Here is a 14,020-nt window from a genome sequence, read left to right on the forward strand (position 1 = left end):
ACGCCTAGCCTATTTTGATTACGAAATGCTTTCTAGCATTGTGTATTAGCTGCTCTTATTAACACCAGCATCTTATACGGATTCCCAAGATTTAAAACTTTAGGGTCTTGACTGATTGCTGCTTTTCACGTTATCCTGCAGGGAATGCTGGGTATCCCTGTTGTCTGTTTCCATAAGGACAGGGGTTTAGTATTCATATGTAGGCAAAAATATACAGTAAGCATCTTGATTTTCATAACATTGTATTAATCCTGCATCTGCAAATATTGTTTTCAGAGTTGTTATATATCTATCTATACTAGTAGTAGTAAAATATAAACCCCAAATTGTTAGAGTATATAATCTTGATTTAATCATATTAGATCTTGGGAAGATTGTCTACTTTAATTATTTCATCTAATATTCTCATTTATATTTTTGTGTTATGTTTAGATTTTTATGGGAGGTTCTATAACAAAACTTATTATATGTCCCATGTTTGCTTTTACTTAGCCCTCCTTGTAGATATTGTCCATTGCCTCCCAGTGCCTCTGTATAAAAATGTCTATATGAGACACTTCTCTTAGTTTAGAAATAAGAAAGCGTTTATCTGCTCTGACAAACTCATGTTTCTTTCATTCAGCTAATGAGAGTTAACTAATATCTGCCTCTACATTTTAACTGCCGTAAAATTGGGACAATGTTCAAGATCAAAGTCACAGCAACTTTATCATCGGGCATGATTTCTCATTTTTGAAACATTTCACTGGATTAGTCTCTTTTATACTAGTGCAAGTTTCTTTCAAGGAGATGTGATAAGAAAAGTTACATGAGAGAAGTTATATGGGATAAGAAATGATGACATATGAACCTCGATGACAAGACACTGTAAGAATCTGCAGGTATGACCAGGAAGTATTGTGGATAACCATGGGAATAATCGTGGAGAACAGGAGAGCAGTTGTCCAAAGTCCTGGGTTCAGATCTTCGTTCTCCCACTTTCTAGCTGTGTAACACTGGGCAAATTAAATTAACCCCTTTGTATCTTCATTAATTCATCTATCATCTATGAAATGAGGGGGACAATGGGCCCTATGTGATAGGGTTGTTAAAAGTATTAAATGAACTCATATGCATGTTAGAATAATGCTTAATGCAGAGTAACTGCATTTTAAAAAAGAGAAGAGAAAAATTTTTAATTATAGATTGTTGAGCTTCATCTCAACCTTCAGTAAAATACAAGAGTGTGTTGTTAAACAGATGACTTGTGAGCATGTAGAAGCGGAAGATCATATCCCTGGAAGGCATTATGGATTCTCTAATTGATGTCAAACTAAATTAATTTATTTTTGATAGGATTATTAGACTTATACATCAGGAAGATGCATATGTTAGAGCTAAATTTCAGCCAGTCATTTGATATAAGTCTATTTATTGTAAAACTCATTCATAAGTGATGGACACTTATAAACTGGGTGGTATTATAACTAAATGAATTTGTAGTGGATTGAACATGTATAGATAAGGTATATAGATTGAGTAATCAGTATCAGTCTGAAAAGAGATCCCAGTGGCAGCCACAACAGTTTGTTTTCCATTGCTTTGTTTAGCTCTGTCATGAATAACTTGGAAGAATAAGTCAAAATCATGCTTGTCAAATAGGTGGCCAATAAAATAAGGGAAACCGAGCAATTGGAAAACAATGGGGATTACAAAAGAACTTTGTAAGCTTGAGAAAATAATATGTAACTAAAAGATAAAATTTACTTGAGATCACAGTGTCGTTTTTTGCAGCGGGTTTTTTTGGGGCATGTAGAAATCCAGTGGAGGAGATTTCTGGGATGAGTTTAACTGTTACTTTCAATAATCAGCTATTTGGCACTAATAAGATTTCAGAGCCTAAATAACTGGATTTAAACAAACACTAGTGCCATAAAACAAAGATATGCTTATGTCTGGCAAGTTTGGAAAACACACCACAGAGCTGTGGGTGCAATTTCAGAAGCAAATATTGAAAGATCTGGAACTTTTAGTTGAATGACAATGTGAGGTGGCTGCTGAAAAAAGCACATGTCATATGAGGTTAATGTAGTTACTGCAGATAGAAAAAAATGATTTTCCCATATTCTGTTTGGATCAAGCTACAGTTAAAATATTTATCAATTTTGAGCTCATTTATTTTAATGAGTATAATTCTTAAATGTATTTTAAAAGTGACACTGGAAAACTCAAGAATGTTCAGTGAAGGATGATTTGGGTGATTGTGTTTGCAAACTATTTTATATAAAGATTGGTGAAGAAACTAAGGATCTATTAGTCTGGAAACAAAGGGAGACTTGGTCTGAATAGTGTTTAAAAATATGTGGCAACGTATTTTGTGCATAACTTATTGAATCCCATAATTGTAAACTTATATAACACAATTGCCTTTTGACCTTACGTGATAAAACAGTGTTTGTAATTTAACATTAAATAATTATTGTTATATTCAAAGGCAAAAACTAGGATTACTTGATAGAAATGAAAGGAAAGCATAATGTTTACTTGAAGTACTGAAAAAACTTTTTAATAATTACTAAGCTCTTAAGAGAATAGACTGCCTGCAAATTTCTGTAGTAGGAAGATTTCTCTGTTTTTTGTTAAGAGAAGTTTTACTTTGTAAAACAAGTTTTACATATTATTTAAACAATTGTTCTTTTCTTACTTTTTCTTAGAACATCATGTAAATTCTGAGTGTCTGCCACTTTGTTTTCTTTCTGTGTGAAAAAGGAATGTGAAGTGTTTTAAATGATTAGAAACTTACTGAGATCCAGAAAAGTTGCCAAAATCCTGCAGGAACTTAGAATTCACTTCTCAATTGCATAGAATTTCATCTGCAAATTCAGGGAATGACCACTTTGTTTGAAACTCCAAAACCCATTTCTTTTAGCTGTGCTCAGGTTTTATGACCCTGGGCAACTAAAGTATGTTGCTATAAAACAGAATTTCCTTCTCATGAATATTCTATGATACCATATATCATAATTGCTTGAAAGTTTCAGTATATGTTGTTGGAAGTAAGTTGTTACTGTTGATATTCTATATTTTTGATTTGTAACAAGCAAAACAAGATAATTGGTCGTTTAGTATGCTCTTCTTCCTAGTCATCTGAACAGTATCTAAAAGCATGCCATGAGGAAACCAGGCACAGTATGGTGCAGGCTTTCTTGTGCTTCGTTGGTGGAATACATTTGGAATTGGTCAGGCAACGAGGGATGAGAATATGTGGCTAGTCTGATTTGTAGTAACTAGTGAAGTTTACTTAGGAAATCTCAGAGAGACCATATTTAATTCCTGTGATTTTCTGGTAGTGCTCTTCTTTGTATTGAAAAAAATCTGTGTTTCTAGGCTGTGTTCAAAGGGGCCAGCTTTTTTTTCAGCCAATAATATTAGCTACTGTTTATTAACACTCATTGCTGTAGGCAGTCATTTGGCTCATTGGAATAATAAGTGCTTTATATTCATTATCTCATTTAGTCCTCCCAATATTTTTGTGAGTAAGGAAGAGAAGAAATTATGACTCAGAGATTTCTGATGTCTTATCTAACATCAGACGTCTAGTGAGTAGGGGTTCCTGGTTCATCTGATTCCAGAGCTCACAACCTTCATTATTATTCTATAAAAAGTTTCAAATATAGAATGACTCAAAACATTTCCCCAAATTAACTTGGTCTTTGTTTATTGGAGCCTATTTAGTAGTGCTACAATCTGGAGATACAGATGTGAATGAGGACCAAGGCCCAGGATTACATGAGGCTTACAGTGAGCAGGAAGAATATCATTAAACAAGATAGCACTAATTAATGACAATTTTGACAGGTGCTATACCAAGGGAATGTATAGTTTAAACCGTTATCTGAGAATTTAAGTAAATATCTGATTGTTTATATATATATATAGTTTGTTTGTTTTGAGACAGGGTGTTGCACTGTCATCCAGGCTGGAGTGCAGTGTTGCAATCACTGCTCACTGCAGCCTCAATTTCCTAGGCTGAAGCAATCCTTCTGCCTCAGTCTACCAAGTAGCTGGGACTATAGGCACACACCACTATGCCTTGCTTATTGTTATTTATTTATTTTTATTTTTTTAGAGACAGGGTCTCACTATGTTTCCCAGGTTGGCCTCGAACTCCTGGGCTCAAATGATCTGCATACCTGAGCCTCCCAAATTGTTGAGATTACAGGCATGAGCCACCACGTCTGGGCTGATTGTTCTTAAGTGTGAAATTGCTGAACTGGGGTTTGTGAGAGTGATGATACCTTGACTTATGATAATCTAACTAATGCCTGATTATCTGAGGTGGAAGAGTTTCATCCGGAAACTGTTCCCCCTTGCCATTCTGTGGAAAAATTGTCTTCCATGAAACCGGTCCCCGGTGCCAAAAAGGTAGGGGACCGCGATACAATAGCATGTAATTTTACCATAAAGTACATTTAAATAGAATAGAAAATTGTTAGTATCATCTTTAACCCTTCATCCAGCAGCCACATATGCTGGGAGTGAAGAACAACCTAATTGAGCTGTGAATACTGGGCATTTGCTGAGGTGCTGTCACTTTTGATGTAATTTATTTTCTCATCTGAAGGCTATCAGTAATCCAAGTTCATGTTTCATCAAAATGACATGGACCTTTGAGGTTTTCAAGAGTAGTAGAAATAGGGAATGTTAAATATATTAATTCTAAGTCTTTTGTAATAACGGAAAGCCCCCAGAGAGGACTTAGCACATAGGAGTTGTCTAATAAATATTAGCTGCTCTTATTATACTTAAACATTGTCATCAGTATCATAATGCATACAAGTCCTGTTCATCTACTCACTAGCTTAATGGCCTTGAGCCAATTCAGCTTTGTACATCTCAGAGAATGTTAATAATACTTCTCTATGCATCTCACTGAGTTGTTTTGAGGATCAAATAATATATATTGTGTGAAGCAAATGAAATAAAATATGTTGTATAAAAGTCGTCTGTAATTGTAAAGAGGTATATAATGGTTTATTGTTGTTATAACCCCAAAATCGTTTACCTTGGACATGAGGCCCTAAACATCTGAACACTTTAATGAACTGCCAGTATTGATTAATGTCATCTACACATTAATGTTAGAAAAAGGGAGAAAGTCTGGTCACTGATACCCACTTAGAATTCCACAAATGTAGACATCTATCATTGAAATGGTACTTAAATTATAGGGATTATTTTTTATTTTGCCGTCAAATAAGTAAGCTCTCTCAGAAAGTTTTATTTAGGGCCAGAAGGGGCAAAATTTTAACCTTTAAATGAACACTGGTCTAATGTGTTTAGCTTAGAGATACTTAGAATGAGTTTTCTCTTTGAGAGACACCAAGGAATTATTGAGTAAGCCTTAAAATGCTTGAGCCAGTGTTCCTGGACCAGAAAGGTACTTAAGGACCAAACCTAACACATAGAAAATTGCATTCTTGACTTGGCCCTAAATGATTTGGCAAATCATCTCTCTCTTTCCTTTAATTATATTGCAGGTATTACAAGTCCTTTTTTGCACTTTTTTTCTCCCCATACTAGGACGTGTAGTAGTCTAGGGGAGGAAATTTCTGGAATGAGACTATCCTGCCTCAAAACTGTATGAATGTATATGTCTTTGAGATAGGTCCTGACAGAGTTAGTTAGATAAGAAGGTGGAATGTAGTGGTATGTTTGCCAGCTCTGTACATCTGTTTACCTCCTGTGAAAAATAGATCCACCACTAGGAAGGCAGCTAGTTGTGTGTATGCTTTGTGCACCAGCCGTGGAGAGTCCTGTTCGTGGAGAGCAATGTTGAATTTGAAACCTTTCCTGGAGTAGAAGTGAAGAAAAAAGAAAGTAGCTGGGAATTGAAAATACTTCAGTATATGAGAGATACAAGACATTTCAGAGATTGAGTGAAGTAAGATCACAAATATAGTTTTAACACAAGAGAACAATTTGTTTTACAAAGAAAGAAAGGACATTTTATGTAAAAATTGAGTACCGTGACAGAATCTGATTTGTGAAGAGACAGTGATATGTGGCCAGTGGTTTGTAATTACAATCTTCCTGGCAGTGCTAATTCCAATAATTCTAGCTACAGATATTCTTAGCGAAACTCAGCAGTTTTAGGGGACTGTTTTTGAGGAAATGAATAGTAAAGTGTTCAGATTTTCAGCAAAAATTTTTTTGAAATGGACTAAGAAAGATTAGTTGTTAGCCAATATAAATAATGTAGGGAAGATAAAGAAAGAATACAGCTATTGTAAAGGAGAAGCAATTCACAATATTTGTAGAAAACATGATTGTATACTCTGCGCTATTAAAACTATTAACTCAATTAACTATTCATATAGATAATAATTACCCTGATTTAGTGGCTTTTATATGTATTAGCAATATAATGTGGGAATATTACATGAAAAAAGTATATTCAAAGTTGCAACTGAAAATATAAAATAATAGAAAGCTTATTACAGGTTACAAAATAAATCTTAAGTGGAATGATATATAAAATTCCTCGGAATTTAATTAGATGTTTCGTTGAATTCCAATCTCAATTTCATCTGGAAAAAATAAAGTGAATAATTAGAAACTTAAGAAGGAGTAATGAGAGCAGTGTCCTGTTCAGAGAGTGAAATATAATATTACAGCAATTAAAACAGTGTAGTGTTGGCTCAGCAATCGATGGAAAGATCAGTGGGACCTAGTGGGACCGCTGGACAAAGCCCGCCAAGGACAGCGTTATGCAGTGTCTTCTGGAGACTCTTAAAATTCCCAGAAGTGCCATTAGCCATTAGAAGGAGTAAGTGTGGGGGTCCGAGCTCTCTCATCTCCAGCTCAACGTGAACAGCTCTGCATTTGTGTGTTTTATATATTGAGTTCCCACATTTATATTTAGGTTTCACATTTTGAAAAGTTTTTATTGCCCTACTACTAACATATGGTAGAGGATGCCTCACTAGCCAATGTGTGGCATATGAAACAAATTATGTTGGGGAAATGAGGCTTACTATGGGGAGGAGGGGGCAGATGTTAATATTTCACCTTAGCAAAAAATATAAATTCCGGATGAATTAAAAAATAAGTACTTGAAAGAAACACTTGTAGGTATTTGCATGCTCTCTGGATAAAAAGAATTTCTAAACATTAAAGTAGTAGAAGTTAATGGAAAAGCCTGATGAATAGTTGCTTGTGTAACAATAAATAAAACAGATCTCCCGCCAAAACATCCAAAATGTAAGCAACAACAAGACCAGGTAGTGCCTTATGGTCAAGAGATTGTTGGGGCAATGGACAGTTAGTCTAAGGTTTGGGTCTGGTAGCTTAAGATGCCTTTGTGCTCTGACTGTGGCTTGCCCCACTCAGTGTATTAGAGTATGGCTGTCTGTGAGTCTGATTCATGTCTCTGCCATGTGTCACATTATTTTGATGGCATCAATGTTTTGTTCTGTGGAGGTAATTTCTCCTTATCTTTTGTTCTATTAATGTTTACACAGCTCAATCAATAAAGCGTGTTCACACCGAGGAATCTTCTCTCTGTTCTCTGTCTTGCAGGAATTGAGGGTGGCTTCTGGTGTTTTGTGTGGCTTCATCATTTCCTTCCTGCCTCTCATCCACTTCATGATGTAATTCTTGGCACTTTTACTTCCTTTGTAGAGTAGGATGTGATGTCATAGAGAAGGGGACAGGGCTATCCAAATTCTCTCAATTGCTGGGAGGAGCTGCCCAGGTGTGCTGAGGGGCCTGTACTCAGGAAGAGAAACAGGGAATCCTCCACAGTGAGTAACCCCAATTTCAAGTGCACCCAAATTTCCGTTTAAACATTGTCCAGTACACTAGAGTTTCTTCTTTGGCCCTTTCTAGATTTAATCAGTTTGCCTTTAGACATTCCCAGTTCAGCTCAATTTTCCTCCTTTCTCACCCTCCTCCTATCTGTCTCCTCTTTCCCCATCGTATGCCTTTCCCTCCAGTTGCCCTCTTCCTTGCTTGCTTCCTGTGTGTCTGTCTATTGACCTCCTGCCCATATCTTTTATGAGAGACCCTTTGCCTTTCATTTGAGGCAGTGCCCACCCTATATATAGTCCATGTGAACACAGCATCTCCTTTCAGTAATTCATAATTATGTACTGTTCTACTTACAGTTCTTATTTTAAAACTTCTGTCAGCTTTTTGTTTTCATATCAGCTTCTTCCTCTTTTCCCTGTGCTCTACTCTTTCCCCCTTTACAGCTCTATTATGCAGTTTCCTTGTTCCCATTTTTCCAATATATTTATACTCCTCTTCCCTAAACAACTTTGCCTATGTTTCTGTTGCCCCTTTTTCAGTGTTCAGTTCACCTCTACAGTATCCTCTTCTGCAAGGACCATTTTCCTTCTTTCCCATTCACATGTTCACATACTTGTTGCCATACCCTTGTTGTAGTGTGGCTCATATTTTCTGTATTCTTTAAATAATTTACAGCTATGAGTAAGGAAGGGGCTGATCAGGATTGGGAAAAAGGAGGAAATTTCCTGGGAACTAGAAAGAGAATAGGAAAGTGTCTGAAAGGTTAGGATGGGCAGGCTGTGTGCAACACACTGAAGGACCTTGATGAACAGAGCCTTCATTTGTGAATCAGTTGAAATTTGGTTATTGACAGTATAAGAGATCACAGAGCCGTTTTGAACAGATTTGGAAGCCTTTTCAAGTTTACATTTTCAGAATGACCCTGTTAATTCTTAATAATTATGATTCTTCTAATAATCATAGATTAGAACTCTAGTGTCTTTTAAGTTACAAGAGGTCATGACTTGAGCATGAAGCTCCTGCATAGCATCTTTAATTAGGTGTCGTCTACCCTTGGAGTAGGTCATTGTGGAGATGTGTGTAACTTGTTTCTTGTACCCAGATGTGGTCCCTGTAGTTCATGTTGGTGCACAATAGGGGCACTGCTGCTTATTGTTTCCACCACATGGGGTTAAGTCCCTGGAAAAATAAAGGAACCTGTTTTCCAGGGCTGATGGTCTAAGACCTGTGGAAATAATCAGCTATGTCCCGTGTATTCCACACCCTTTGTTTAAAAGAACCCCTTTCACAAAAGATAAGTAGGGCAGAAGAGGAGAGAAAGAGAATGGGACTGAGTTCATATGACTGAGATAGGCTAAATGGGAAGAGGAAAGGGCTTACTTGAAATTAATTGGAAAAGGCAAAGGAAAGGAAACTGAGCTGAACTGGAAAACACACTGTAATGAGTTACTTGGGTTCCTGTATGCTTCTTTCAACATTTTGGCCGTGAATCCAATGAGGCTGTTTGTGACCAGCACTCTGTTCTCTTCTGTTGGTAGTATTCAGGCTCCATGTTTCCAAGGACCTGGAATCTTAGGAAACATTTTAACAGCCTGAAAACATGACTTTCACCATAAAATATTAGAAACTTTTTAAATAAAGGAAATTATATACATTTGTTAACTTGTTTTCTTTAGGGTTCATATTTCTTTTTTGGTGTGTACGCCTTTGTGACATGTTTGAAGGATGGCCCCTTTTTGTTGCAGAAATTTCCGATATAAATGTCCAAAAAAATTACATTCTTCCTTTGGACACCTGATCTGTATGATGGACTGTTACTTTGATGTAAAAGCCCCTTCCCCTCTAATAAAATAAGCAGATAATGCATGATTCACATACATTTTCATTTTGTATGCTGCCATGCAATAATCTAGGAATCTTATGTTTATATTTTAGGCACTAGAAAAACACCCCAACTCACCAATGACAGCAAAGCAGATATTGGAAGTCATTCAGAAAGAAGGGTTAAAAGAAACAAGGTCAGTATCCATATTTAAAACATTTTCTGTTTTCATTAAATAATAATTGCCACTCGTTGCTAAGCAATAGGTGTATCTAGATTTTGATATTGTAGTTGATTGTAAATTAACTCCCCGCAAATTCTTTTCTAATTGAGAAATCGTTGGATGATTTAAGATTTCCTTGGACTTGCCTGTTACCTTAATACATTACGTTAGATGGATTGATACAGGAGGTACTTTCTTAACAAAGAACAGCACTGTGTGACTTAGCCCTCATTGAAGTTATTCCTGTTTCTTTTTCTTGTAAGAGGAGATTGTGTTTCTGAAACCAAGTGGTGAAAGAGAAACACTTTTACAGGTTTAATAGGTAGATCTTAGGATATAAAGATGAGCTCACTTTGATAAAATTCAGTGCCAATAAATGTGGTTGAAAATCTAGTCCTCTTATATTTAAGAACTCTACTTGGTGCATCCTGTAATAGCTGTTGAGCCTAATATTTATCCTTTTAAATGTAGTTTAGTGGATTATGTTATATTCACAAAGTTCTGCATCATCAACATTATCCAACTTTAGAACATTTTCATCACCCTAAAATGAAACCCTGTACCCATTAGCGGTCACTCCATATCCCAACTACTCTTGCATCTGGCAACTGCTAGTCCACTTTCTGTCTCTATGGACTTGCTATTCTAGATATTTAATATAAGTGGAATCATCTAATATGTAGCCTTTTGTGAAAGGCTTATTTGACTTAGCATATAATGTTTTCAAGGTTTCCTCATGTTGTAGCATATATCAGGAATTCATTCCTTTTGGTTGCCAGGTAATACTTCACTGATGATTCTTTATTCTTAGGTATTAATTTTATAGTTTTGGCTTTAGATAGCAGGTTAGGGCCATATAGATGATATTACTCAAGGATAAAAAGGTTTACTATAGGATAAAACAACTATGATGTTGTCATATGTGTATGTAATCAGCCATGTTACATAGAATAGATTTGTGTACATGAGTTGTCCATCTGTAAGCCATTGAGCGTACAGTAGTTGCAACTTGATGAAATTAAACCTACTGAACTACCTTTTGAATGTTTTCATTGATGTGGATATAGAAACTGCTAAGATAAATAAATATCCTTCTGAGGCTGACTTTTTGTGAAAAATAGTTTTCACGTGTAACTCCTGTAACTTTAATGTGTGGGTAACATCAGCGTCTAGCTGTTTAAAATGTATTATTTTGCAAAGTAGGTCGGTCCGTGGACATCACAATTTACTGGCGTACAGGACGCCTATGCTCAAATTTTCATTTTTTATTTTGGAGACTTTTTTTTTGGCCTACTCTGGAGAAATAGCCTAAGTTAATATAACCACATTGTGTTTGTGCTAATTGTTCCCCCACGAAGTGGAGGCAGCAGTGGGTTGATTAGTTGCTAACAGTACCTAACAACTCTGTTAAAGGAGATCCTGTTTTAACCCGGGTGTCAGTTTAAGGAGTTAGGGAACAAAATCAGGAAAACAGGATATTAATTTTCTTCTTGCCACCTATCGGTAACCCTGGAAATATTTATGATGTTTAGAAAGCACTGAAAATATTTGTGCCACAGTCAAAAGAAAAGAGGGGCTAAAAATCTAAGGATGTCAACTGTCTTATGTGGGCTTTGTTGCCAGAGGAATCTGCCAACATGGACATAAAAAGCACCTCCTAAAAGCAGACATTTGAAATTCGTTCATTAAGATATTCTTCTCCACAGGAATGACTCTGCCGTTATCAGTTGTTATGAAGCTTGAGATATAAAAATCCCTGTACCGTGGCTCACAACAACATTTTAATTACACTTGTTATCATTATAGCATTATTTCAAATTTTTCAAAATGCTGGTCCTCCCAGAATGGTATATAAGAAGGCTTTCAGCATGCATAGTTAACAAATACAAACAAATTTTAAAAACCAACTTCTTCAAAGAGTAATTAAAGAACATTGAAATGGGAAACATAACTCCGTAGTCCTCTAAATTGAATCCCTCTCCCCACTTCACCCACTGCATCACTATTTGTCCTTCTGTAAGGAAAAAAGTCCTTTGTTACAAACACTCATGAACCAGTATAGTATTAGTGAAAGTATCTGCACACAATTACCAGTTTGAATAGCAAAGGGAAAGGCAAAGAAAGAGAACACAGTTAAAGTTTTCTTCTGTAAAATCTGCTCTGCATCAAGTGGCCTCAGACTATGCATTTTGTGCTCCCATTTGTTTTTTTCATTCTATTTCTTTAAATTTCCCGCTTCTTGTCAATGGTAATCCATTACTTACGGCTCATGCATCTCTGCTCACTGTTCCCTTGCTTTCTAGTTCTAATTTGCTTATTTGAGTCACCTCTAAAATATACATACCTAGCTTTTGAGTAAGTTTAGGACTGTCCTGTATGTATGTATGTTGTTTCAAGGAGCAGATACTGCCATTTATTTTGCCTACTTAATGTACTGTTTTGTTACTTTCCAAGTTTTTAAATGTTTTCCAAATATTTAAGGTAGTTGAGTAAATGAAGTGTAACTGTATGTATTTTTCTTAAGTAAAGTTTAGAAATTCCACCTTCATGAAGTCAAGCATAGCTGATTGATTTCTAGGTATTTACTAATGATGTGTTTCAAGAAATGCACATTGGTAATATGCCTGATTAAATACAGGGAAGTGCTTGTGAAGTTACTAATATGGCCATAACCCTCTGGTGGTCTCTTCTATGGATGAGAGGTAATGTTTTAATGGTCCTCCCCCAAACAGTCCTCCACTGTACCTAGCATTTCTAGACAATAGAAGATAAGGTCTTCAGCCATCATCATTCCAACCTGTACTCAAAGCAAGGCCATTTGTTTCAAGTGCTATGGGGGTCCTTCATTCTGTGTGTGCCAGGCAGGTCTCCAAGAGCACTTACCTCGCTGTACTGTAATTTTGTCTTTGTATGTCTTCCCTGCCTGTGTGTGAGCTCCTTAAGGGAAGGGTACCTAACACTCCTGGCTCTCGCCAGATAGTCAATAAACAGTTGTTTAGTCAATAATCTTCATTCTCAAGACGTTAATTTGCTGGTGCTTAGTAACGACTTCGGCTTGCATTCAGAGTTAGAAGCTTCTTTTTAACATTACATGTTGTATTTTTATGATATTTAATAGTAGTTATTTTTAACATCAAAAGAAACTTAACATGTTTGTGGAAATCCCATTAAATATATGTATGCTGATAGTTTCCAGCAGGTTATCTGTGAACAACTAAAGTTATGGTGCTGTTGCTTGTTTTCAAACACTGTGAAAGCCACTGGTTTAAACTTGCAACTTATAATAGAAAAACTACGTTAATAATTTTGTTAAAACTAATGAGGATATTTGAACGTGTTCAGTATATATGTTATTGTTATTTGACTGGGTGAAATTTGACATTGTATGCTATATTTTCCTCTTTACAACTGACACTTTAAATAATATAATTTTCATGTAGACATGATAAAGATAGGACAACTTTTTTACATCACGTTCTGTGTCTCATGTTCATATTATTGATGAAATGTGTAGAGTAGGATTGAATTCTATTTGGAAAAGCCAGAATGAAATAAGTACCTTCCATGTGAGTAAAAAAGAAATATGAGTATAATAAATTGGCAGAAGGACATGTGGTTTTGTTGAAAAAATAATAATAGAATGATTTTTTTAAGACCTGGTTTTCTTTCTTATGAAAATACTCTTGGTAATTTTTACTTTCCCTCTGTATAATAGGATAGAAGATTTTATTAATGTCATTTTATTCTGGTCCCTCTGTGTGCTTGCTTCACTGATTCTGAGTATTTTTAGGGCTTCTGCCCTTTATGTTTATTGATTGTCAACATTTGATCAATCAAAGTTATTGGAAGGCTTTTCAGATGATTGGAATCATATAATCAAATGGCCATGCTGCTTCTATAGACGGGATTAAAATGTGAATATTCCAGTCTGCTGCTTTTGTGGATGGATATTTGATATCCCTCTTTGGACTTCTTAGATAAACATCCCCACTTCCATAGGGAGTTAGGGTGCTGCCATGGAATATGTTCTTGTCTGCAGTAAGTGAAAATACTGCAGTAAGTGAAAATACTGCAGTAAGTGAAAAGAGGAGTAAGTCTAGTTACAGTGTTGCTTTGGATGATTTTGGGGGACATCCCAATTCTGATTTTCTGTTTTTGGTTTGTTCGTTCAGAAGTTATCATTC

The 14,020-nt window shown here is 35.8% G+C and overlaps 1 protein-coding gene across 8 annotated transcripts in view; it reads left to right on the plus strand.

Annotated features, from left to right (window-relative positions):
* Nucleotides 1–14,020, plus strand: part of ASXL3 (ASXL transcriptional regulator 3) — a 173,262-nt gene that overhangs the window by 19,801 nt on the left and 139,441 nt on the right. For 6 of the 8 annotated variants that reach the window (XM_054460883.2, XM_063653528.1, XM_063653529.1 and 3 more), the window contains exon 2: nt 9,727–9,809. In XM_054460883.2, coding sequence (XP_054316858.2) covers nt 9,727–9,809 — 83 coding nt within the window. Of the gene's footprint in view, nt 1–7,669; nt 7,785–9,726; nt 9,810–14,020 lie in introns of those variants that run through there. The other 2 variants (XM_063653524.1, XM_063653525.1) reach the window with 2 other exon arrangements.

This window comes from Pongo pygmaeus, chromosome 17 (genome assembly GCF_028885625.2).
Source record: "Pongo pygmaeus isolate AG05252 chromosome 17, NHGRI_mPonPyg2-v2.0_pri, whole genome shotgun sequence".
Classification (NCBI taxonomy): Eukaryota; Metazoa; Chordata; class Mammalia; order Primates; family Hominidae; genus Pongo; species Pongo pygmaeus.